This window comes from Alosa sapidissima, chromosome 1 (assembly GCF_018492685.1).
Source record: "Alosa sapidissima isolate fAloSap1 chromosome 1, fAloSap1.pri, whole genome shotgun sequence".
Classification (NCBI taxonomy): Eukaryota; Metazoa; Chordata; class Actinopteri; order Clupeiformes; family Clupeidae; genus Alosa; species Alosa sapidissima.
In genome coordinates, this window is record NC_055957.1 from 15,865,861 (window position 1) to 15,893,566 (window position 27,706).

The following is a 27,706-nucleotide window of genomic DNA, read 5'->3' on the forward strand; positions in this document are numbered from 1 at the left end:
TATCATGTTGATTTGTGAGCTTTTTTCCCCTTGGCAAGAAGAGGAGAGATTGCAGATTCAGTATTCAGTGAGAAAACAGGGATTTGCATTTGTGGTTATTTACATGCCTTGACCCCATTTCTCAGTTACGATGTGGATTGGGAGCTGGGGTCCTATTAGATTACTTACACATGATTCTCAAAAGCTCATTTATCTGGCGGCTACAAAGGCTCTGCAAATGAATAAGTGTGCACAAGTGTGTGGCAATGCTGATTAGGTCTGAGTCGGTGGGCTATGTGAGGAGTAATTAATCATAATGAGAGGCTTCTAAAAGCTCTTTTCTGTACATTTGTGTGCTCTTGTGCCAGTGTTTATGAGGATGCATGTGTGTGTTTGTAACTGTGTGTATTGAAATGCATATATGTGTGTGTGTGTGTGTGTGTCTGTATGTGTGTGTCTGCGTGTCCGTATGTGTGTGTCTGTGTGTCCGTCTGAATATGAGGATATGGGTATGTGCTTAGGGCTGAGGGTTGGAACGACTGGTAATGGGAATCCTGCTGTTCACAGCCCTCCATGGTATTCTTTAAGTCCTCATTTCAAGGTTGGGTTCATGAAGTGCTCTGTGGAGTGTGCTGCCACTGGCCGGTCTGTGACTTTACTTCCACCCTGTTAAGGGTCTATTTTCTCACAAGGTGCCTTAACAAACTGTGCCTGATAGCTCTGTCCACCGGGCAGGTGCAGTTGCTGGTCAGTTGGGGGGGGGGGAATGAAATAAATCTGTTCACACAAATTCATCCACACAGCTGGGTCATCCCTTCATGATGACCTCACCATCTGTGTAGACTGTTATGCTTACAGATAATAGAACATTAAATATCCGTAATTTCTTATGTCAAAGATGCTTAGTAAGTGTTGTGGCCTAGTCTTTTTCTTCTGGAGTAATAATGTTTGTAACATACCTGGCATGGGACCTCTTAACAGAGAACACAAAGGACGCATGCAAAATAACATTCATGGGGATTTTAATCATAATCAGTTTATTGGTAGAAGGTGTCTTTGGTTTAGTATTTGAGGATGCTCTAAAACATTGGCTGTTAATATATTCTACTCAAATGTTTGATCTAGCCAGTTGACCTACAGTATTTCTGATAAGGCCATCTTAATGTCATTTTCATTCTCTGGATTTATTTTCTGGATCATAAGCCATATTTCAGAATCTTCTGACTGGAAAAAGATCAAGGCAACAATTGTACAGTCATTTAAACTTTTCAGACTGTTCATTTAGCCACGTTCAGAATTCTTGTCTTCCTGCAGAAATATACAGAGGCACGTGTAAAATAGCTCACTAACCTAAGTTCGTTGGCTTACTCATCAAATTGGGGTTTGTCATACGGCCCCAGTTCGTGTTCTTGCAGTTCCTTTCTCGTCGTTATAGAGCATACTGTGTTTTATTTATGACACGGGGCGAGTTAATACCAAGGCTTCTGTGTTAAGCGGCAAAAATATAGAGATCCGACGATCCGAGAGGGCTATAAAGAATAACAGCCCAGCTCATTCACAAGCGCACGTCAAGAGTTGCTAGCTGCAATACGCACAGTTCCTCTAACCACACACGAGCGCACTGCGTGGCTCGGACGCATCGTTTCTCAGCTTCCTTGAAAAGACAAATCAGCACATTGCATGGCTTAACGTAACGAACGGGATCCGGTGTGGTGTGTTATACTACAGTTCCACCAGGCAGTCCTCGCCTCCCATGTGCACCCAGTTGGATATCATAACAGGACGGCTAGAGACGTTCAGCACCACAGTTGAGGAGAGCTCCTATTCTGCCTCCCTTCACCTCATTATTTTTCCTGTGCAGGTAGCGAAGTGCTCATCAAGCATTTACTGAAAAACTAACGGAGGCTAAATAACTAACGAATCTTTTCGACTGAATATGTACCAGGGGCATTTGCAGGTAAGCTGGCGATATTTTTTGTCCACGGCTTTGCGGTGTTGTGCATTGGCTTGGGAAAGACAATGTTACATTTAAACAATTTACATTTTGTTTAAAATGACCACTGCCCGCTACTGTAACCAAGGACATCTGCATGGGACTTGAAGATTACATGAGTAAGAAACGACTGAAAATAATCAGGAAGTGAAGTAAGATCCACATTCTCGGGAGTGAGACAAGGGAAGATTTCAACTTAGACAAAAAGATCGTGACCAAAGCAGCATAAGAGTTAACGTTACAACTTACATTGAGTAGATAGACAATGTTCAGTGATGATTTATGCCGATGCATTAGGCTATTAGGCTAGTTATTTAAATATCAGACAGGGTCATAACATCGGCTTGTCCAGCAGAATAAGAAATGTTTGTCGTTTGTTTCGATATTTAGGCTAGTTCTATTAAATTAAATGCTGTAATCATCTTGTTTCTGTTTCTATCAAGTAGGCTAACACACGGCTAATGGAAGCCTCAAAGAGAATATTTAAAAGAATTGCATGAACAATAGCATAACAAATTGAAATAGCTGACCAATTGAAAAAAAGCTATTTGAATAGCAGAAAAGCAATATATCAATAGAATAGAATATGCTACCAAGAAAGTTCTTTTCCACAACAAGAGAGGTGTTGATTCTAAAAGCAGACTTACTTGAATATCTCAACTCAGTTCTATTTTGAAAATAGCAAAACTGCAGTTTAGGTAAATTAAGTTTAAAATCTACAGTGTTGTTTAATAGTAATAATATTAAGGAAATGCATTTATTATTATTATTATTATTATTATTATTATTATTATTATACAATTGAACCCCCAGTGTGTTATAAAGACTCTATATGCTGATTTCCTGAGACCGCAACTTCAAACTCAGTTTTGTCCTGGGAGAGACAAACCTTGGAGTTAAATTTATGGTCCATCTTTTTCACCAACCCTGGAACTAATAACACATTCAATCACATTGACTTTATCATTAAAACAGTGGAATGCGAGCCCCAAGCATTTCATGGATATCTACACACTAGCCACTGGCTCTAAGAGATGCACAGCACAATGTAAACATCCATGTAGTTTGCACATGAGAATTATATGACCTTCAATATCATATGACTGGGCAGCTGGCCTCCGCTCTCCTGCACACATGATGGATGAGATTATGTCTGCTCTTTTGGGTGAAGAGAAAGTCCCTAAACATGAGTTCCTTTGTCTGTACAATTTCCAGGTTTCCTCTTCATTAGTACACAGTCTACTCTCACAGTGTGCTCTCAACACATGGAAGAGAGTATCACCTTTTCACTTCAGATGAAAAAGGATGTGTGTGATATTTGATTAACTGAATTCATGCCAATGAATAGTTAAATACATCCTAGATTTGGACTGACTATCCAGAGTTGAACTGTGATTTGATGTGATTGTTGAAGCATGATCTTAAATTTACATCCATGTATTTTTATTCAGTAATGAACAGAATTGAATCAGGACTGACAGTGTTCAATGAGGCCATACTGCATATCATAGCAAGTGAGCTTACACAAATCCATTTAACAAATAGGCTACCACATGCGCTTATATATATATATATATATATATATATCTATATATAATATATATAAAATCTATATATAACCTTCCAGCTTTGCTATTGGGATGTTCATTTTTTGTACGGTATGTATGTGTATTTTTTATAATGATGTTGAAAGACATCAAATTTTCTCGTGGCTTGGCATCCAACTACCACAGCCTCCGTACCACTATTTGTTCTGACTTTTAACAGTTGGTTCCAGGGTACGAAACATTGTCCAGAGCCCACTGTAAGCCTGAGAATAAATCCCTATAAGAGAGATCTCTTTGAAGTCATTTTCCTTACTCCTCAAAGCGGAGGATGCACATCAGTGAGAGGCAAGCGCTAGGATTCTCTCTTTCGTAAGATGTATCTGCGCCCAGCGCTGGCTAGTGCTGGCAGGACTGTGGTAGCCATGGGAGCATAGCGTGCTCCCTTAAGGCTGTCGTGTGGAGAGCTGGACATCACACAGAAAACAGAGAAGTCAAATGCTTTGAGCTACTGATACGATCCTCCATTGTCACTGCCATGGGGGACATCATATCCATTCATTTAGTAAAGACTTGACAAGGTTTACTGATGTGGAAGGTCATCCCATAGTTTGGGAAGGCTTGATTCACATTATTATGTGGATGTGTTAACATGATAGCTTAGACTCTTTGTCAGGTCATCACAAGGGTAGCTACTTGGCAGTGGCTTCTTACTAGCTGAGATTCCTCACATCTGCTCTGCTCTGGAGTAAAAGCCAGGCATATTCTCAATGTTTGTTGAAGGAAAACGTATCACCGGTGTGCTGGCTGCACATGTGGGAATCGGAGTGATGGATGACACGGGTGGATTTTCCTCTGAGCTCGTTACTCTGCAGCGACACCTTCTGTCAACTCTTAGATGATAGAGTAGCTGGTGATATGAGGTGAAAAAAATACTTCCTCTGCCTATTTGGCAATGAGCAGAGTTGTGCTGCAAAGAGGATTTATGACTACCCAGTAATTGGCAGTTATAAATTGAAGCCAACAACAAAACAGAGTGGAGCATTGAGTAAAGGACCAGACAGGGAAAAAAGTAAAAACACTAAAATAGCTAATGAATGAATGAGTGTATGGAGAGGGATTGGGGCCAGTTGATTGAAATTATTGTTGATTCATGTCTGACATTGAAATGGCAGTATACGTTCACATTCTGCAATCATTTTAAATGTTCATGTAGTGCTTTGTCTGTGCAAACAGACACATTGCCTGGCAACCTAAGAATCTCGAGGGAACGTTACTGTGAAGCCCAGCAAACTCTGCTTATAATGAGCCATTTATGGCACCTGGGCCTTTTGTGTTAAACAGACAGCAAATGGTTGTCTTTCATCAGCAGCACTATAAACATCTTGCAATTTGCGTGCAGCTTCAACATGATAAAAAGCCAGTTAAAAAAGAAGGACAATTTGACATGATCAGACCATAGCCCTGGATAGATTGCCTGGATGTGATGCAGCACATACCAAATGCAATGTAATGCTGTGAAAAGAAAAATGACTGTGTTGAGTCACGGATAGGTTAGGGCAGTCTTTCTTAACTGGTGGGTCGGGACCCAAAAAGTGGGTCACGGAACCATTTTGGGTGGGTCGTGGAGCTTGTGGTAAAAAAAAAAACTCAAATTAAAATGCTACCTTATCAGATCTATAATATTATTATATTGGACCTTTATTTTGATTGTTAGCGGCAAACGCAAGTAGGCTACAACCCTGAATATTTGAAGTAGGATATGGTTTCACTTAAATTGAGATTAAATTGGACAGAAACCCCAGTGTGTCCCAGGTATTCACTGAATTGCTGGCACATGAGAAAAAATGCCACATGGAAACAAGCACCCCTGTCAAAGACAAACCTGTCGAGCACTTTGAAAGGTGACATCAGGAGTTGAAAACTTCACAAATGTAACAGCAGACATCAGCATGTTCCAAACATACAGGCACGTTGTGTGTCTCACCGTATCCGTTGGCTCGATTGCTATATATATATATATATATATATATATATATATATATATATATATATATATATATATATATATATATATATATATATATATATATATATATATATATATATATAGGGTCGCGTGGGAAATTGTGGGTCCCAAAGCAAGACCACAGAACCACTGGGTTAGGGTGAGCACCAGAATTTGACACCACCATTTAGTTCAATCTTCATTTTACTCATTGACTAAACTAAGGCATCATTCACATGAGCACGTTTCACACTATACGGTGGTCACATCAGCAGCTTATATCTGTGTTTAGTCAAACAAGAAGCACCAGGCATTTCAAATCTAGCCAGACAGGAGGTCCATCTTACAGCAACACTGTAACCCTACCCTGCCATCGATTGAACTGTGGAAACTATTGTCAGCAGAGGTCAAAAAACAGGAAATGGCCTGTCGGAGATGGCCAGGCGCTGGGAGTATGGCCGGTTCATAGCACCTAAAATATCTCCATTTGATCTCCAATCAAATTAGGGCCCCACACATTCCCCTGTAATATAATTTCAAAGTATAGGAGGCGATTTGGCCCATAGTTGCATGCAAAGCCATTACGTTGCATCACCTATAACTGTGTTGCTTTCCATTAGTGGTCTTGAAATAGCTGGTTACTCATGCACATGAAGCTGCCGACATTGTGCCATAGTAGAGACACAGATGTAGCATGCTCCACAAAGCATGAGCCTCCCCTATCAGGCCCAGCAGACAAGGTCAGACCCGAGGATGCTCAGCTGCAGATGTGCAGGTTGAAAAGGTGGATTAGCACGAATCAGGGGCAAAAACGCGTGTGTGCGATCGCCCGGGCTTTTAGATGCCCGCCCCGGCTGGCGAGCTCACATATGTGGATTACTCTCCCGGCTATTTCTAGCCCTTTCCATCCTCTTCCATCCCATAAATGACGGAGGGCCCACGGCTTAATTTGATGCCCGCTTCACATAATTGAGGTCAGTCGCCATGCGAAGGTTTATCACCCATAATATCATAGCGGTCAACTAATAGCCAAGCAATATCAAGATACTGGGAGAGGCCAATGCACTGGTTAGGCAACGCATTCTTCTTCACTGTCAGAAAACAAAGTGCCAGTCACTTAATTATTCAACAGCCAGTGTAACTCACAGATATGTATTAATGTTCAAGCAATGCCGGGAGGAATTAGAAGAGACATGCTTCACTCTCAGAGTACTTTTGTATAGTACTATGTAGTACACAATACATCATATAGTTATACGCATAGTAATATGTAGAGGACTATGACATTAAATCTACCCATAAGTATTTATCAAACAGTTTCATCCATCCTCTTGTAAATAGGTCCAAGTTCAATCTGACAACTGCTTTAACTTATGGACAGAGGGAGATGAGATGCTGTAGGCTATCTGTGAAAAATGCATGTGAGTGGTGTGGTGATAGTGAGGGTGTAGGTGTCTGTGAGCTGCCGGACTCCGTGTTGGATTGCCTGTGCCTCTGGCTGTGGTTGCTTGGCCCTTTGGGGCCCCTGGTCGAGATGGGAGCTGGATGACAAGAGTCTATCCACATTGCAGACTGATGAGGTGTGAGCTGAGAGCATCTCTTATCTGCATACACTCACGCCCCGGCGGGTTCTCGGCGTGCATGGCAATGGCGCTCCGTTCCAGCTGACAGACTGACTGACAGAAATTTCTGCAGTGCAGTTTTAAAAAGGCAGTTTTAAAAAGGCTTCCGTATGAATATCTCCTCGGCTTCTCCCTGGCCGACATCTAACAGAAAGGCATCTGTCTGTGGAGTTTCCATCCTGTTCGTTGTTCCATCACTGTTTTCCGCCCACGCCCACGCCCACGCACACGGTCATTTACCATAATCTTCCCTTCAACATGGCCTGATGCTTAATGGGCCCCACCCACCAAGCATTCATGTCATCTGTCTAAAGCTCTCTCATTGACATCCATTTATATGTCAATCAGATTGAATGGCATTGAGTGAACCCTGCTCTGCTCTTGGCCCAAGACAAGAGCTCTGTACTCTAAAGCCACAGCAGCCCTCTCACAGCTAAAAATAAACCCAATGTCATTTTTTATGCATAACCTATAGTTACCTAGAGTAACCTATAATAAAATGTTGAGCAGCTCGATTCAGTGATTGTTTTCTTTTTTATTTCCTCACAGGAATCTTCCCACCCATATGGGACAGTAGACCCTTTCAAGAGAGTTCCATTATCAGCATCATAGTTGGCCCCACAAAGCTTCCGTTTTAACATTCCATATGTTATCTTAATGCAGAGGAAGTAGATTGGGAACCAAATAGAACGTTCAAGCATTGTTTTTGTTTTTATTGTTGAAAGGGTCTATAGAAGCCAGGCAGTAGTAATTGTGTAGCAGAAGAGCAGATGGATTGCATGCCTACTCTTAATCCTCTTCCAGTGATGCAGAGCAAATAGAGGGAAATCCTGATATTCCGACTCAACGTTTTCAAATGACTATATTTCTTCATACCTGCTGTTTACACCCCAGTGAAATACAAATACCTCAAACGTCACCATGTTAGTGCATGCTTATCAACTGCCGTCTACTGGGAGTGGGGACAAGGGTGGGGTGGGGTGGGTGGTTGCGGGTTGTGGTGAAGGAGCTTCTCAGCTGGATTTTCCAACACTCCGGACAAACAGACATCCAGCTGTGCCCATAGTGTATGGTGCATCACAAGAGACCTTGTAGGGCGAGCGATCTGAGAGAATGTTCAATCATCATGTCAGGTTCTACCCCGTCAGCCGTTTGAGCCAAGCGCAAAGTAGAACTCTCAGCAGCTTCAGGGGGATGAATGTGCAGTGGGCAAGGTGGCCACCAAATTAACCTGTCAAACAGCCTGTCAGAGAACGACGGCCATGTTGCTCTGTAAGTAGCTAAGAGGATTCTCTTAGGACAGCCATTCTACACAGTGAGCCATAAGTGTTGAAGTGAGTTGAAGATGAAATCAGATTGACAGACAGATTGAATAAGACAGTACGAACACATCAGCACTATAGTCTAGCTGTGGTTAGCGATGTGAGCAGTGAATGAGTCTGTTTTGAGGCTCCTTCAGGGCTGGCACTGAAAGATAGTGTAGGTAACGTTGAGGCTTCCCATCATCCCTGTGTAAACACAGCCCACACAGGACTGGCTATGGAGACTCTAGATAGAAGGCTCTTGCTTGTTTTGTCGGTATCGCTGTGGTGCATCCACCAGCTCAGAGCTCGGATGTGCCACAGACATATCTCCATTGAAGAGTGTTGATATCCACCCCCCAAACACACACACACACACACACACACACACAACCTGACCTCTCTTATGACCAAATGGACAGCTTACCAGATCGTCCAGTCTAAACTGACATCAGAGACTCAGGCTCAGGGACAGAGACCCACTTGTCTCTGGTCAGTCCTAACGCTGGACCACATTTATCAGTCTCCGAGCCCTATGCTGGCAGTCGTCATCATGTTCCAAATCAGACAGTCGCATGATAATCCATCTCAAAATAATCTTTGTTACTGTAATCCAGCCCCAGAAAAAGAGTCATCGAGGTTTCATACAGCCCTGCATCTGTTCACAGGAGGCAGTTTTTTTGTGTTTTTTTGTCAAATTGTCTGTCTGTGTATCCGTATTTGTTTGATTTACAGACTGTAACCATCCGCTGGTGAGGCAACAGAGCGTGTCATATTCACACACACACACACACACACACGGCACACACACACAAGGCACACACACACAGCACACACACACACACGGCAACAAGATAAAGACGCCAGCTGTTTGGCTGGTTTCCCTTCACTGGACAGGATTGGAACCACAGTCACTCTGCCATGTGGGATGGGGTACATGTAGGTGTATGACTACCGGGACTCCGCTCACTTGGAACAACAATGCCAGAGGGAAAGGCAGGGAAAAAACAGACAAATTAGACGCTTTTCATTAAAATTAGTTTTTATAGTGATTAAAATAAGTGCTCTCAGATTCCAGCTTTTTACACCATGCTATCTGTGAATATTGTGGTCAACATCAGATTTTGCAAAAAATGACGTGGTTATTCCTTGAATGCCAAATTTCAAAATAACATTTCAAGTCTCCCTAAATGAAAACAGATTACATCATTAGTCGCTGCTGTCCCTAATTCCCAAATCCTAATCAGAGAGTGCTAGGTAATGAAGTTCTGATTACTTTGCACGCAAACCCAGCTGAGGGCTCCCTGATGAGGGATAAAGGAGTGGAGGCTGTGGGAAGTTGAGAGGACGTGGGGGAGAGAGAGGCTGTGTTTGAAAATCCTTATGGTGCAGGTTAGAGGGAGGACACCATGCTGACAAGGCCATAGAAATCAGCACAGTTAGAGCTGAAAAGTCATGGCTTCAATAGTTCACTGGCTACTGAATACACACACACACACACACACACACACACACACACACACACACACACAGTCACACACACACACACACACACACACACACACACACACACACACACCTCCCCATCTCCACAGACAAACACACCACCACCGCCACCTCGGTTTTTATTTTTAGATTTTGATGTAATTCCATTGGTGAAACTTGCGATGCTTCTGTAGCACTTGGGAGGAAGAGGCGCTCGCCGTGCACTTGGGAGGAAGAGGCGCTCGCCGTGCACGTGGAAGGGCAGACGAGAGATGGATGAGACTGGGCTAGAGTTACAGACAGTAGAGCCAGGGCGAGGCGAGCGGAGAGGGCTGGTGATTACGCAGCGGGATGGATGCGGCTGGATATCAGGGCGGACAGTCGCTAGCACTGCAGCACGAGCACTTCATAAATAACTGTCATAGTCTTCTCTTGAAAAGCGGAGGAAACAGCATAAGTCACAAGTCAAAAGAAGAAGACAAAGGGATCTGGATTTTCACACCAGCTGCACAAGACAGTCTCTTGTCAAATGAGAATTATGGTTGTAGTTGAATGTCTAATGATATTTTGTTACGGCTACTGGGTAAAATTAGTCCACCCTTTGGTTGAAAGAGCTTCAACATTGAAATGCAAGACACAATTACTGACATGGGACGAAAGGAACCCAAACTGAGGTTATGTAATAGAGAGACACTTGGCGTAACCTCTCTGCAGCTCTCCAAAAGTGCAGTTGCCATGCGAGAAACCAGTGGCATGCAACACTGTTTAAATATGAATGGACCATGCTATAAATGGTCGAGGGAAGAAGTAAGCTGCGTTCTTGAAGAGGGTTTTCCTGACTCAACATTTATCAGCCTTCACAAGGATGACTCACCATTCTCTGGTCTACGGGGAGATGGACAGTGTCTTTGACGAAGCCTTTCCAGTACAGTATCTTCCCATGGTGGATATTAAGGTTAAGCCTGCATGACACCCTTGACACTTTTCTTAGTTGTCTTCACAACTCATTTGGGCCTTAGGGTAGGGAGAGAAAGCATTAGTGTCATGTAACTGTGATTCTCTATTCCTTAATTTTCTTTTTTTATGTGTGACCAAAATATTGGTATGATTTAGTGCTTGTGGTCTTAGGTAAAACTAAGTTATAGTCTACTGTAAATGCAGCAACAATTCCATCATTACTATCTCCCATTTACAGATAAATATGATATGAAGTTTTCTTTTTGCTTTGCAACATCTTTAAATGAAGTCACAAAGTTTTACCTAAACAGAAAGAAGCTGTCAGAAGTCTGACTCATCCAGAGATACATGAAATTGATAGCTGACATGAATCAGCTTGTGCTATCATCTGTCCACGCTGTGCTATCCGTCGTCCACACAGATGGTTCGACCAGCTCTCTGCACGGTCAGGTGTAGTCTCTGGATCGCTCCCAGTGCTGCTGCTCCCTCTACCCCTGGTCCCTATAGTCCCTCTTAAGTGCTTTCTGCTGTTCAATAAAGGCAGGGGGTGGTGGGGTTTGGGGGTGAGGCAGGATGGTGGGAAGTGTAAAAAGCACTGTTAGAAGGTCTTGTGACGATGATGGACTGCACCCGGCTCAGTCAAAAGGCAGAAATGGCTGCTGTTTTAAACTCCCCCTCGTCAATGTTGACTCAACAAGATGTCGAAGCAGTTTGCTGACTTGTCGGGAGGCACATAGAGAATAAACTGCTCTTAATACCTTTAGGGATTAATTTAAAGGCTTCCAACTGGATGAACAGTAGCCTTTGGAATGTCTGCATTATGGTTTAGGGAGACACAACAGCTCTGGTACCATAATCACACAGCATACAATGATAATGACCAGTATCTGAAAATAAAAGCAAACATGAGTTTGTGAGCAGCCTGTATCCTGCAGACTCGGCCCTCCTTTCTAATTGGTCTCATGATTCACACGTTTTCCCACACAGCCCTCAGGCAAATCAATCTAATGACCTGTACCTCAAACTGACACAATCCACTGTTGATTTCATTGTTGTAGGGGAAAGACTCTAGGGTTGTTGCCATGGTGCTGAAGGAGCTACCAAGTAAGGCATCCTCAGAAGCAAACGCCCTCCTCACCGTGACAACCAAGGTGGGGATAACACAGCCACCCACCGACAGGATGTACCTAGCCTTTCCTGGTATGGTAATAGTGCCACTCAGTACACGAAAGGGCTTGGTGCAACCTGCTTTGTTGTAAATTTGAGTTCTTTTGTTTTTAACGACACATCAGATAAAAAGATGTGCAAATTGTTGTAGTGATTTGTAGTTTGCTTTTTAAAAAAAAAAAAAAACAAGCTGCTCTATGGGGCTATAAATATTTTCTGCCTGACATGCTTATACACTGATATGCTTGGCATACTTTTGCTGTAACATGCACTTTGTGAATTATATATCACATGCTGTTTTACATTTGCCAGCACCTGTGTCCTGGATAGTATTAATGATGACCTTTGTGGTACATACATAATTTAAATAAGACGGTAGTCATGTTAATTAATCAAACAAATAGACTACTACCAACCCAGTGATAGACTCCAACCTGACACACTGCTCTAAACCAGCACTGGACAGTAAACAGATGTTCCATTCACACATGTACCATATTTAAAATTAATTTCTATACAGAAGGTCGTTGATCTCATATTCCCTATAAGCAGCTTATAGCTGTCCATCTTTGCCCTCTTGAGTGCTCGACTGCCCCGGATAACATTTACAGTGAAATGAATCCTCCGCAGTCCTCTGTTTCTGTTGGATAGTCTGTCTTTGATTATGTTTCTTTCTTTCTCTGTGAGCCGCATGTCAGTAGTGTGTCAACTTAGATGCATGCATATTCTTTCCTGCTTTTAAGTGTCTATGTTGTGCTTTATGTATTTGTTCATTTATTTTGCTATATCTCATGGTGACAAGTGGCGTTCCTCACTTCAGCAGTGGTTCTACTGTTCTACATGTTTTGTCCTCTTGGCGTGCATTTTGTGGTTGGTGTGTGTGTGTGTGTGGTTTGTGAAGTTGTGGAGTGCTTCTATATGCACTGTGTCACACACATGGGATTCTCTGTGTTATGGGAGCTATAGACTGACAATAACGGAGTCTAGCATGCTTAAAGCAATAGGGAGCCATGGACAGGGAAACTAGAAGGTCATAGCAAGTGAGTGTGGTTGTGATACTTTCATTTTCACGGGTTGGATGACAGCCATCGAGTTGATTTAAGAAGCTGATCACTAAAAGATCTCACAGATTTGAAATCTTCAGCTAAGATACAAGCACTTCTATAGGCCTAAAATCTCTAAAGTCATACGGTTAATAAGAGTCAGCTTGATCATGGCTAACATTTGGGCTTTTGGATGTTGACAGGCTTAGATAAGCTCTTGGCAGCACAGGAAATTTGTGTTCTATAAAATGGGTAATGTCCTGCGTTAGTACACACACAAAAAAAGCTCCAGTTTTTAATTGCACTGAACACCTGTATGTTGTATGCAGAACAAACAGCATGAAAGGAAAGTGTGTGGTTGTGTGTGTGCGTGCGTGCGTGCGTGTGTGTGTGTATGTGTGTGTGTGTGTGTGTGTGTGTCTGTGATGACAGTACTTTATACATTGACACACAGAAGAGACTCTGGAAATGAACACAAACACGTGGCTGCCCACAGCCTCTTTAGGAGCCTATTCTCTTGATCTAACCAGTGGCAGATTAACCCCACTAGGGGTGAGAGGGACCCAGATGGTGATTGATGCCCTCTCTGTTGACCCAATACAAGTGAGAAGCATCTATTCTCCCTCATAGCTCGATGCCCGGAGGGGTCAATGTAAAATTCACAGCCATGTGATCGCTCCACTAAGGTAATAGCAGTTGAATGATCTATCAAAAAGAAATAGGCTATAGCACTGAGGAATACTCCCATGGTGAATGCAACACAGTCTGTCCACAGCAGTGGTCTGGCCATATATATAAAAGAAATGTGTTTCACAATGCACCAGATTTTAAGTGGCACAGTTGTGGCACATGTTTTATTTGATCATATTACTAAAAAAGAACATGCTTCATGCTATCTCTTATTGTGGGTTTGTAAATCATAAAACTAGTTGTGTAATCCAGTTGCATGTTTTATTTAATTTCACAGAGTCCCTGTAAAGTCTCATTCATATCCTGTCATAATTCATGAAGTTTAAAGACCCCATGAATCACTCGCATATTGTAAAACACAGTGATGCCAATTATTCACATACCAATGATTATACGCACGCAGCAATAAAACATCCTTCAAATGTGATTTTATGGTGTGCCTGGGGGGAGGGAGGATGAGCAGGGGACTCACACCCTGGCGCTGGGTTTCTGTGTGTTGCAGCTGGCGAGTGAGCAACAAGAGAGCCGCCCCCTTCTGAGCCCGTCCATCGACGACTTCCAGACGGAGACTAAGAGTGATGGAGCCAGCCGGCCGGTCACCTCCAACACAGCAGGTCCCCCTCAGCTCATTACTCCTCTCATCTGCTCTGCCTCTCCTCCCCTCTCATCTTCACGTCTCCTCTCATTTCCTCGCCTCTCCTCCCCTCCTTTCTTCTCCTCTCATTTTCTCTCCTCCATTCCTCTCCTTTCCTCTCCTCCCCTCTTCTCTCCTCTCCTCCCCTCTCATCTCCTCTCATTTTCTCTCCTCTCCTCTCCTCCCTCCTCCTCTCCTCCACTCTCCTCTCCTCCCTCCTCCTCTCCTCCCCTCTCATCTCCTCTCCTCCACTCTCCTCTCCTCTCCTCCCTCCTCCTCTCCTCCCTCCTCCTCTCTCATCTCCTCTCATTTTCTCTCCTCTCCTCTCCTCCCTCCTCCTCTCCTCCACTCTCCTCTCCTCCCTCCTCCTCTCCTCCCCTCTCATCTCCTCTCCTCCACTCTCCTCTCCTCTCCTCTCCTCCACTCTCCTCTCCACTTCTTTCCACTCCTCCTCTCTTATCCTCCCCACTCATCCCCTCTCCTCTCCACCCTTCTTCTCTCCTCTCCACTACCTCACTCTCTCCCTCACTCCAAGCATATGTTAGCCTTGGTGTAGGTCCTCTCTGTACAGATGCACACAAATGTTATATAGCCCAGCTGGGAGAGAGGGAGAGGGAGAGACATAAATATGGAGAGAGTCTTCATTTGCCTATGTGCTGCATTTAAATTTGTTTTCATATGGATATGAGGCAATAAATATGTATGGGCATAGGCTTTAGAATGGAAATAGTGTACTGCTCCAATCTGTGAGCTATAAGAGGCGGTAGCTCTGAAGCCATTAGCCACTTAGTATTATCTTCTGTTAATGGTCATTAACCATATGTTTGTGTACCGAGTGGGTGGGGAAAGCCTCTACTGGTGCCACTCTTGTCCAGCTCGAGTTAGATGTATGAGCGTTTGCCCTGGAGAGCCTGTTCTGAGTCGAGCCTTCCTGTTGGCTCTCAGTTCTGTCCACAGCGTTGGACTTAGTGGACCTGAGTGAGACCACGGAGAGGAGATGGAGCTGGGACCGGCGGAGCCCCCTGGGCGCGCGGAGAGAGGGACGCAGGTGCAGCCCGCGCCGCAAGAAGCCCGACGAGACGGAGCTCATCCAGGTGGAGACGGAGCCACTCTCCCCCGGACCTCTGAACCCGGAGCGGATCTCTCTGGACTCAGGTGCAGGCCGGGGGACGAGAATGTCGCTTGGAGGCAGTCTGTGTGTGTGTGTGTGTGTGCATGCGCGCCATCGCAAAAGTAAACGATCCAAACGTTTATTATCATGAGATAAATTGAGGGCAATTTCCTTCCTGCATATAGAGTGCTCAAGTAAAACCTAAAAATAGTAGTGAGAGGAAGCGTGTATTTATATTGTCATTCCAATGGGTGTACCCTCTGTTTTTCTGAGGCTGGGATAAAGATGAAATATTCACAGTTGATTGCTTGGCTTTCATTGAATTAATGCTCTTAAGATCCCCCCCACCCCTCCAAAGGAGCCCCAAATCCCTTTAACAGCTGATAGTCTGGGGATCAGTCTTTGATCTCAGTGTAATTATTATGAATTGTGCATCTGGTAATCATGTGAAAACCTCCGAGCCACGCATATACTGTGTTGGGCTTTTTTTCACCACAGTCACCTCCTTTGTCAAAAAATTACTTAAACAAGAACAAACCATTAAGAGCTGTGATGGCCGATTGTAATCCATGCTCTCACTGTGATTAGTTTTCTCTTTTTTTAAACCCTGTTTCCAGTGTCTCATTTTTCCGTGTCACCGACAAACTGCCCTGAAACAGAAGTAGGAAATGGACTGGAAAATAAAATCAATTTACTTTGGACTTATATTTAGACAATATTGATGGGTGGAAAATTTCAGTGCCGATGTACGGCCCTTAAGATAATGAGATTGATGCCTAGAGGATGGACAGTCACAGCTGGCAAAGGTGGCCCTGGTTTATCACCTCACCTCATCAGGGAGAATAGTCAAGGATTTAGCCTGCAGTTTAACACCCTTATCAGCTGTAAATGGGCTTAACCCACTCCCTGCACTCACTGCCATGACAATAGCCAAGTGATGGCGCCCAGATAGGAGCCCTATTGTTGAGCTCTACTGTCTCCCCATACCTCTGGAAAGTCTCAGAGGCTGTGCTAGTTGGTATCTTTATTCTCTGGATTGCCTTAAGGCTTAAGCCAAGCACTTCATTGTTATTCCTGCATAGGCAGGATATCACCCAGCCATTGCATTGTTATCTGCTCATCCTGTGGAGGGATGGCCTGAGGCTAACCCCATTTTTCTCCTCCTCTCCCTGCTCCTTGCCCACAGTCAGCGGGTCGTCTCCCAAGGAGAGGTGGGAGGAGGTGAGTCTGCGGCCCGACAGCGCCTTAAACGGACCCAGGAAGTGGAGATACGAGAAGAAGAGGTGCACTTCGCACCACTCCTCCAGCGAGATGCTCTGGTAGGCCGCCATTATATCACCACAGCCTCACGACATTTATTCCAGAGGTGTCTGACAGCACCCAAATGGGTTGAGTTTAAAATTGGTTTGTGCAAAAAATAGCCGCACGCCTCTGAAATTGCGTCTGTCTCTCGAAAGGTCGGCAGAGTTCAAGACGGATCCGTCCAGCAAGCAGACCCTGGATCTGAACATGAGCACCGAGTCTGACCCTGGACCCTCTCCTCAGGTGTGCACACCTGTCCTTCACAGCCACCGCTTCCGCTCACTACTCACACTCAGCAGTCAAGGAAAACATTTTTATAGCGTTCCACACGACAAGCCACCACTTCATTATTGAGTTCCTACATCGATCAGACAGTAGCTGAGTGGATACACCAGGTATACCCTTGGTACACACAACACACCTGAAAAGTTTTAAATGAAAAGCAAGGGCAAGGAGGAGTAGTTTTGTGGTCATAGAATATTCTGGAACAATTCCATTAGATGCCTGGTCTTGCCTTGGCTAGTCGTCCAATAGACAAGCAAGTTCTGCGTCAGGGATGATTCACTTTTCCTGCTATCAGCGAATGGTGTGAACAGCGTCCTTGCCAGATTATCCTGAGGTGTGAGGTATGCAGAGACAAAATGAAAAGATGTGTAATACTAACAATCTCAAATGTTGTATGGTGCATGTTGTGAAAAACTTGTGACTTGCTGTGTCACTCATACAGTACAATGTATAAATTAATTATTGTTTATAACAGAATTTTTCCATATTTGGAATACATTAATGTCTATGCTCTTCCTTGTTATTCCTGGTTGAAGATTGGTCAGAAATGGGTCAAACCTTTTCATGCTGTTTGTAACGTCTATATGCAGAGTCCAGTCTTTCATGTTTTCAGTACCAGGTGTGATTGGAAAAATCTCTTAGCCAAGGCCCAAGAAAAGCTATATGCATGCTGTTCAGTGATCCATATAGCCCAAGAGGCCCGGAGCAGAGAGCTGTAATGATATGACAGTGCTGGGCAGCAGGCTGACCTTGTTTACCTCTCATCTCGTCCTTCTGGGTGGCGCGCGCCGCAGCAGAGGCAGAGGCTGGGCAGGTCTCTTCTGGCCAGGAACGCATCCCTGGAGGAGGAATTTGTACGAGCCAAGGCAGCCGTGGAGGTGAGAGAGAGACGTAGGCACGCACGCACACAGACACACACACACACACACACACACACAGACACACACACACACACACACATACGAATGCATGCGCATACGCACACACACACACACACACACACACACACACACACATACACTCTCTCTCTCTATCTAACTCTCTCATACACACCCACTCACCCATGCATACACTTAAAGCTTAAAATCCTGAGAGAGTGTGCTTTGATTAAATTAATGAATGTTCCCAACACAAGCGTTGAAATTCATTTCAGCGTTCCTCCCTTAGGTCAGCGACTCTGCCCTGGCCTAGAATGGCATTCATTTTCACCTCTACGGTGGTCACACGTGCTGTGGAACACAGCCCAGCTCTCGCACATCATCACATTTTCAGCGCATGTGCACATTATGTGTGCAAAGGGCTTGTTGTTTTCCCTCTTGTGTCAGCTATGTACCACAGACAGACTTCTTCAGAATAGCTCGACGAGTCACCTGAAACCACCAGAGCAGCAGAAAGAACGGTTGATATCAGAGCCAGAGCAGAAACACTCAAGTGCTTTTGAGTGCAGGCTAACTTGCTGCCTCCCATGTGAGTGGCTTGACGCTATAGCACGAGAGAGAGTGAGAGGGAGAGAGAGAGGCATATAGAATATACCCAGGACAAGTGTGCATCTGCCTGTGTGCATACACTCACTGCTCACGACTCACTCACACCAGTGGTATGGAGTCAGAGTCGTGTTGTTGAAGAACAGAGCCGTCCCATTTCGATAAAAGAGCACTTCTGGGAAGGCTCTTGGGAGGCAGGAGAGAGATTGATGGCCCATCTAGGCAAGTGAGATCAGATTAGTTTAACTGTGATTTCATGGGCCCGGCCCATCCTCTGAATAGGAAATTCATCATTTACTCCAAATGCAAATGCCTGAAGTGATTCATCTCGAGCCGATTGTGCGATATGGTGGATCCTGATTTCGTGGCATGTTCAGAGTGCCCACCTCCCTCGCTCTCACTCCGAGCGTGCTGTGGGAGTAATTTGAGCTGTCAGGAGAAATATCGCTGACTTAAAAAGTCGGGGTCAAACGGAGTGAGAGGAAGTGGGTGGTGGAGGAGGTGGGGTTCTCGTGAAGGAGCTGTCACGGAAGAGAGAGAGAGAGGGAAGAGAGGGAGAGGGAGAGAGAGAGAGGAGAGGGTGGGGGGACTCAGAGCCTGAATCTTAAGTGGGGGAGAGACTGACGGAGTGAACATAAGTGCGGGATGGAAAGAGCACCCCTCCATGAGAGAAGGTCTCTGCTGCCACTGAGAGATACGTAGAAGAGATGGCACACCGTTAGCCTGTGGGGGCAAAAGCACCTTTCTGTCAACACCAGGAGAGAGGAGGTGATAGGACACCAATGAACGCTCAGAGGTGACATACAGTCTAGTGGCATGCAATGAGAGAGAGTGTGTCTCTTTGTGTGCGTGCAATGCAGTAGACAGAGATTCTAATAATTGGTTACAACATTTCAGCAATGACCTCATTAGGTTGACTTTGTTACCTCTGTACTTTCCTAGAATTTGCATATAAATGGATACACATCTTGTATCTTCCCATAAGGACAGTTAAGCACTTGCAGACGTATAGAAATGTGTGGTGACACACACACGCACACACACACACACACACACACATGCACACACACACACACACATTCCTAATTACATTCCTCCATGAGGGCCATCAGGAATGATAATACCCCTTCTGTCCAGACAGGGTCTATCTATAGTCAGTGAATAACCGTGGCTCTAACTGTGGAGTTCATGTCATAGACAAAGAGGGTCCCTGGTATAGCTCAGGGGACACTATTACCTGATCCCTCACACAGCTCATTGAGCCCAGTAATTATCTAGCATTGCAGAAGAAAATGCTGATGATTCCTTTACTGTCACAGATAGCACAGATGAAACATGATCCTTGGGACTGGTCGTTTGATTAAAACAGCTATGTGATACGATTCAGGGAAACCAATCTGCGGCCTCGGAAGACCTGAGCTGTTCTCTCTTCTCTGTGACATGCTGACTTTATGGCTTGATCATTCCAATGCCATCATGCCTCAATGTGTCTCTGTGTGTGTGTGTTTGTGTGTGTGTGTGTGTGAGTGTTTCTGCGAATGCCAGTGTGTGCTTGTGTGTGTGTGTGTGTGTGTGTGTCTTTCTGTGTGTGCCTCTTTATGTGTGTGTGCGTTTGTGTGCGTTTGTGTGTGTGTGTGTGTGTGTGTGTGTGTGTGTGTGTGCAAAATTTGTTTAAGGCCACACAGTTGCAGAATGTAAATGAGCACATATCAAGCTTTATTGTGCTTCTTTCTCCAGTCAGACACAGAATTTTGGGATAAGATGCAGGCAGAGTGGGAGGAACTTGCCCGCAGAAACTGGCTGGACAATCCAGACAATGAAGGTCTCATTCCGCTCAATGTGTCGCCCAATGAGTCGGTAAGAGCCACCTCACAACACCGCAGTCTAGCGGATTGACTTGGATTTAGCTGACCCTCTTGTGAAATAGAAATTTTCCTTTTAATCAATGTTGTACCTCTGGCCATTGAAACTGTTTGGCATTACTGTGGGTTGAGAATGAATGGAGGACATTTCAGAGGATGTTTTGCATGCTTCATAAGAGTTAGTGATCTGATGAAAGAGAACCACCTCTTTCTCTAATCTGGAAGTCCTTTTCATCTTTTCCTATTTCATCAGTGGGTATAGACAATGATGTATTGTAAATGCTAACTGACTCATAGTCTTAGGTAGTTATCCTTTGTATAGCAATTTAACAGTATTGAAAGCTCACCACATGAACACAGTTTGAAATATGAACTTGCAAATATGAAGCATGCATTTGCATGCTTTGCACTGTAGCAAACCTAATAACTCTAATGCTTCGCTGATTATAGGGTTACTATTTTCATACCAATAATCCATACAAGGAATGGCCCAATGCTTTTGAGGAGGCTCTGCAGAAGTGCAGGGAGGGGGATCTGAACACCGCCGTGCTGCTGCTGGAGGCTGCCATTCTACTCGACCCACAGGACTCTGAGGTAGATGGCACTCTCACGCCTCGGCTTCTCTCAATAATGGAGTTCTGATGGAGAACACTGTCCAACAATGTCTTTCCAAATATCCCCTAATCACCGACTGATGCAATCTCAGCCTACGCATAATTGACCTAACCGACCATGTTCATGGGCCAGCTTCTGCTTGCTCAACAATTACACCCATATGCAGCCCAGATGCTGCACTATACGAAACCCGATGGGAACATAATTAGCCCTAAATCACATTATGGTGACGCGGTGATGCTGCAGTAACCATTCACCTTGTCATAATGGAACCTCAAAGTCAAAAAGGGCCACAATGGCCTTTTTTTCTCTCTCATGCTGCTTTTATCATTGCCGTGCAGAAGCTTACTGCCCTATTTCTGGGCACCGACATTTCACACATTGGGATGGTTTTTAAAAAAGGTCTTTGCCCTCGCCGCTCCACAGGCCTGGCAGGTGCTGGGAACCACACAGGCGGAGAATGAGAACGAGCAGGCTGCCATTGTCTGCCTCCAAAGGTGAGCAGGACGCCAGGGAGGCTGGGAGGGGGAATTAAATGTGTCCACGGACAAATGCCTTCTGGTCCACAGCGTTTATGCTTAAAGGCCCTGACTTTTGTCAAAAGATATGTTGCTGGTGTGGGAATTGAAGTTAATGTTGTAATACGTGTCAGGAACATTTTACTTTTGTATTGGAAAGAGTGGTATTTGTCATATTCCCATCACATTATTATAAAAGCATGGATTAGTAGTTGCCAGGAACACAGTCTCTCTGTTAAGACTTTATCTGGACATGAGTTAAATCTATTGTAGTGTCCTTCATTTGCTTCCTAAATTCAATAAGCTTTTCCCATCTTCTTTCTTTATCTGTTATTTGTCACTTTGTTTCCGCCTTGCTTGTCTGTCCATGCCATGCTCACTCACTGTCTGCTTTGTCTTCCTCCTCCTCCTCCTCCTCTCTCTCTCTGTCTGTCTTCTTCCTCTCCCCAGATGTCTGGAGCTTCACCCAAATAACCTGACCGCCCTGATGGCACTGGCCGTCAGCTTGACCAACGCCAGCCTGCAGCAGGACGCCTGTGAGGCTCTGCACCGCTGGATCCGGCACAACCCCAAGTACCGGCACCTGCTGCAGAACCGCAGCCCGCTGGACGGCTCGCCCCTGCCCCAGCGTCGGGGCTCGCCTATCTCTCCGCTGGCCTGGTACGCATTCAACCCGCCACAGCTCGATGCCCATGTGGTAGATGCAGCCCAAAGGCAATGCATAGGGTTTAGTGTAGTAGCTGTTAGCGATAAACAGTTTAGGAAATAAATTGAAATCACATTTTACATACCCTTGCAAACAAAGAAAATGGTCTGGGAGGCTTGGCCAGGTAAATGTGCCTTGATTCATTTTTGGAATTGATTCAGCACCTCTCTCCACCATGTGTCCAATAACCCACCCACTGCAGGCATGGACCTTATATCAGTATCGTGCAATGATGTGCAATCGAGTTCAGTATAAAAACAGAATCCTTTCATCACTTCAACAACTTCCTTCAAATAACAGCTCAGTCTTTCATTTCATGTCCCACATATGCTACTCTGTTCTTCTTGGGGATTATCATTTGTCTGATCACCATGGAAACAGCTAGCAAAAGGTTTCATTATCAGGAAACCAAACTTTCATGGATGTGAACACTGTTACCTGATGTGATGACCAGTGTCAGTCTGTGATGACGTGTCTCTGAATACCAGTGTGTCTATCTGTAATGACCAGTGTATATCTGTGATGCCCAGTGTCTGTGATGACCTGTGTCTGATGACCAATATCTGTATTATCAGTGTCTGTGATGCCCAGTGTCTGTCTGTAGCACCCACTGCAAGTGATACCCAGTGTGTTTGATGCCCAGTGTCTGTAATACCCAATGTGTGTGATGCCCAGTGTCAATGATGCCCAGTGTCTGTAATGACCAATGTCTGATGCCCAGTGTCTGTAATGACCAGTGTCTGATGCCCAGTGTCTGTAATGCCCAATATCTAATGCCCAGTGTCTTTAATGACCAGTGTCGGTGTCATGCCCAGTGTCTGTAATGCCCAGTGTCTGATGCCCAGTGTCTCTAATGACCAGTGTCTGTGTCATGCCCAGTGTCTGAAATGCCCAGTGTCTGATGCCCAGTGTCTGTAATGACCGATGTCTGTCTGTTTGTCCTGCTCACTGCAGCTCCCAGCTGGTGGAGGTGAAGGAGCTGTTCCAGGAGGCCGTCCAGCAGAACACGGAGGATGTGGACCCAGACCTGCAGACGGGCCTCGGCGTGCTCTTCAACCTCAGCTCCGAGTTCGACAAGGCTGTGGACGCCTTCAACTCGGCCCTGTCAGTGCGGCCGGAGGTGAGTCTCTCAAGTGAGGGCTGTGGGGTGAGGCATGAGTGAGTGTGTGGCTCTGGTCTTTTATCACACACAGGTAAAGGTCTCCCGTGTGCTGATGGCACAGTCTGCAGCCAGAGGGCAGATGATAATGTATTCAGAACATATGGTCAAATAAAGAGGAGAGATAAAATGCACACACAGAAATATACAAACACCCTCCCCTCTACCTCTCTTTCTCCCTCTCTCTCCCTCTCTCTCCCTCTCTCTCCCTCTCTCTCTCTATTCCTGTCTCTGTTTCTGTCTTGGTTGCAAACAGTCATATGCCGTCAAAACCCTTAGGCCAGCACTGTCTATCATCTCGATCACCTTGCGTGGCATTGAGAGCAGCTTAAGCCAAAACATGTCCGCTGAATATCATTACATCTCGACTCTGAAACAGCTGTTTTTAGAGTGCAGACCTCCGCTCTGCAGTGCTTATGTCTGAATTATCATTGAGGTCACGTTCTGAGAATCTGCCAAGAGCTGGCAAAAGGGCATACAAATATCTACAGAGATTTTTCAATAAGCCATTTCCATCAGGAGTTGGATGTAATATAATAGGATATGTGACACTTGATAGTCCATTAGTATCATATTCTCCATGAGTCATGGCCATTGTGCTGACAGTGAATGTCAGTAAATGGTGTAAATAAGACGGCCCAAAATGCCCCCACACACAAGCGTTGAAGACGATGAAAAGAGTTTGGCTGGCGGCAGTCTGTTTGCAACCAAACACTAGTGCAACAACAGGAGACGCAAAACCACCAGAAAGCGCTCTTTAGACTCTCTGCTGATTTTTTCAACCAAGTACACTTACCATTTAAATGAATTCAAACCATGTCAAATTATGGACATGTCTCATTTGAGCTGTAGCCATCTCCTGCATTTAACCATCAGTAGGATATGATGACTCATAGCCACACGGCTGTTTTGCTCCCTCAGGACTACCTGCTGTGGAACCGGCTCGGGGCCACACTGGCTAACGGGGACCGCAGCGACGAGGCGGTGGAGGCCTACACCCGCGCCCTGGAGCTGCAGCCCGGCTTCATCCGCTCCCGCTACAACCTGGGGATCAGCTGCATCAACCTGGGCGCTCACAGGTGAGCTGCATGCACATCCTACTCTAGTAGGTCTCTCCAGGTTAAACAACAGTGCTATTCCTGGCATTGTTCAAGACTAGTGATTGAAGGTAGCAATTCACTACTATGTCTTATTTTTAATTTAATTTAATCTAAGAGCATGAATTATAGATGCTAATGGACAGTGGTCCTGATTTATGTCTGCTGGAGCACATACTCATCTCAAAGAGAGCTGGAAGGAGTAATTCAACAGCCTTAGGCACTCATGCAATTAGTTCCCTCTCATGTGAATGTGAGTGGTGATAAATTCCACCTTTCCCCTTTCTGAAAAATGAACACAGGGTATTGCAGGGATCCATTGTTCTTGCTGGGCCTTGCACTAATGATATCTAGACACAGTGCTTCTTGGGCTTTGTGAGCCTCCTGTGAGAGTAACTGAGAATGATCTACTCTGATGGCCTTTCAGGGAGGCTGTGAGCAACTTCCTGACCGCACTGCACCAGCAGAGAAAGAGCAAGAGCCACCAAATCATGTCCAGTAACATCTGGGCTGCCCTACGCATCGCCCTGTCTCTGATGGACCTTCCAGAGCTCCTACACGCAGCCAGCCTTGGGGACCTGGACCTTCTCATGAGAGCCTTCAATGTGGACATGTGATTGCATGGGCTCCACGGAAACAGGTCTGGAACACCAGCCATGACCCCAATACGAACTCTATTTCCCACCATGCACTTTTAACTTGGTTGTTGGCCATGAGAGAGAGGAGGACACATGCAGCATGTCCCTGTGGGAAGCTTTGACATTTGCACAGTATGGTGAATGCCACAGATGAGCACAAGACAGGGGGTGGAGTTGGGGGGGGAGGGGGCTGAGAGGTGAGAGCCAGTCCACCACAGAGGGAAAGCACAATGTTATTCTATGATACGACCATTTTCTAAGGTCATTAGGGTCATTAGATGACTATAAATGTTGCATAACACAACATCAATATATCTATTTTTTGGTCTTACTTAAAAGTGTACACATAAAAACTCTAGTTACTCTAGTGGCTCACAGATAAGTGTCTGTGGCTCCTTGACAACACAGACCTCACATTCCAGTGAAGAGAAACTCTCCAGTGGAGCACCTGCATGGCAGACCCATGGTCCACTACAGGAACCTGAAATTCAACACTCAGAATTCACAAAGCTTTAGCATGGAGTCGCTTTTAGCTCCACTCTGGCTGATGTTAACTGGACGAGCAATGGGATTACTCAGTGGAGAGCAATGAGTAATGTAAGTCAAAAAGCCTGTCCTCTACAACTTTAACTCATACAGTGTCAAATGACTTTATGACATTATTTATTTTGTCTCCGTTGAAAAACCCTCAATGCTACTACTTGCAAGCCTCAAGCCTTTCTTAATCTGATCTGTGGGTGTCCTTGGTGAAGGGCCCTTTGTGCCATGTGAGGGTTCTTTATGAGCACAGGCCTGGCACAGAAATGTTTTGAAGCACCTATGAACAACATTGTTTCTCTAAGAATAGAGCCAGTCACCCTCTCAGGCAGCCGTGACTCGCTCCTCGGTATGATGCCGCACACTCTCAAAACACCCCAACAGGGTGTGCCCTTGATGCCATCTGATCTGACTGTCGGTGTGCACCTGTCTGATGTAAGGGACAAACCAACTCAATACAAAGAGGGGATCAGGCTCAACGACGAGCACCAGGGGAAATGTGATTCTCCGGACCGAAACATTTCTGTTCTGACTTGAGATTAACAAGTCATGATTATACACATGTGAGGAATGGTAGGGGATAAGACACTTGATGAGTTTGGTTCAGTGATCTGCATGAATGATTGCCATGTTTTTAGATGACGCATGATTTTATTCTCCCTTAAAAAATCCTATGCAAAGATCCTTTTTTTTAATTCTGTCTTTAGCTAATTGGACCAAAAAGCACTTATTTTCGAAGGTAACCCGTCTTGAGACATTCCTTGGATGTTTTGAAATTATGCTAAGTGACTATGCACTGGACAGTGAGGGGTTTCCCTTTTCCAGTGATATTTTTGAGCTATTGAAAGTGAGCAGAAAACACAAATACTTAACCAGAATATTAAACATATTTCAGATGTGAAACCTCAATGTTACTGATAAGTTTCTTCTGCATTTTATGTTTGAGAAATATTTCTGCCTGTGTTCTGTAACATCAGAGTGATCTCATCAACAAAAATGTTATTAGTTTGCATGTAGAAAAAGATATGTCTTTATTTGATGCTGCACTTTTTTGCTCCATCTTGAAATTCTATGTGCACATCATTCCAAATGCACAAAAGGATATAGAATGTTTGTTGAAACATACTAAAAGAACTATTATATATCTGTTATGGTCAAATGTCAGACACCACAAGTGTAGTTGAAGGCATTTTCATTACAGGTTGCGTATGATACCGTATTAACCAAATGCAGTATAGTAACATTCTAGGTACCCAATACAGGTCCTGACCCCTAAGACTATAGTCTATAGTCCAGCTGTCCACACATGTAAATATTATCTTGTTGTGTGTGTGTGTGTGTGTGTGTGTGTGTGTGTGTGTGTGTGTGTGTGTGTGTGTGTGTGTGTGTGTGTGTGTGCATGCAGGTTGGCTTGCTGGCTTGTTTTCCCATAGATATAGCTTTTAGAATAATCTAAAATGTAGCTAATGTTTTAAAAGGGAAAACATAATTTCATCATAATCACTGAGAGTAATAAACGAATACAATAGTTTTGATGATGAAATATTAAATTATACTAAAATCTTTTACATCTTTTACGTCAAATTTACTGGGTACCTTTCATCTGAAACAATTTAGTTAATCTGCAATGTCATGCATATTCCAGCATCAGGATACCTATATCAAATTTTACAATTGTTAAGTGTGTGCATGTATACCAACAACTGAATTTCTCAAATATCACTTTCCTATATAAGTAGCCTACTTCTGTACAGGCAACTATAAATATCTGTATGAACTAAATGCTTATTAAACTATTATAATATTTTAAAATAAAGCCCATTGGTATTTAATACAATATGTTTGTGGTTTTCTTTTTTGTCGTAATGAAGATGATGGGGCCAGCTCTGGATGGAGCCAGAGCCTCACACGGCTATACGGCTCTGGGTGGAGCAGCATACTAGTGCCCTCTATTGGCCTTCAATATTAT

General features: G+C 44.5%; 1 protein-coding gene across 3 annotated transcripts; it reads left to right on the top strand.

Moving 5' to 3' along the window:
• Positions 1–1,614: 1,614 nt before the first annotated feature.
• On the top strand, positions 1,615–27,541 carry pex5lb (peroxisomal biogenesis factor 5-like b). Of its 3 annotated transcripts, none has more exons than XM_042111347.1 (14): positions 1,615–1,936; positions 11,948–12,040; positions 14,292–14,403; positions 15,369–15,578; positions 16,721–16,853; positions 16,992–17,079; positions 17,916–17,999; positions 20,343–20,462; positions 20,918–21,061; positions 21,509–21,579; positions 22,051–22,260; positions 23,261–23,426; positions 24,387–24,544; positions 24,990–27,541. In XM_042111347.1, the coding sequence occupies exons 1-14, from the start codon at positions 1,916–1,918 to the stop codon at positions 25,177–25,179; spliced, it is 1,800 nt and encodes a 599-aa protein (XP_041967281.1). In that variant the 5' UTR covers positions 1,615–1,915; the 3' UTR covers positions 25,180–27,541. The 3 variants fall into 3 exon arrangements, with proteins under 3 accessions (XP_041967281.1, XP_041967289.1, XP_041967295.1); XM_042111355.1 differs by having other exon boundaries at positions 17,919–17,999; XM_042111361.1 differs by lacking the exon at positions 11,948–12,040.
• Positions 27,542–27,706: the final 165 nt, after the last annotated feature.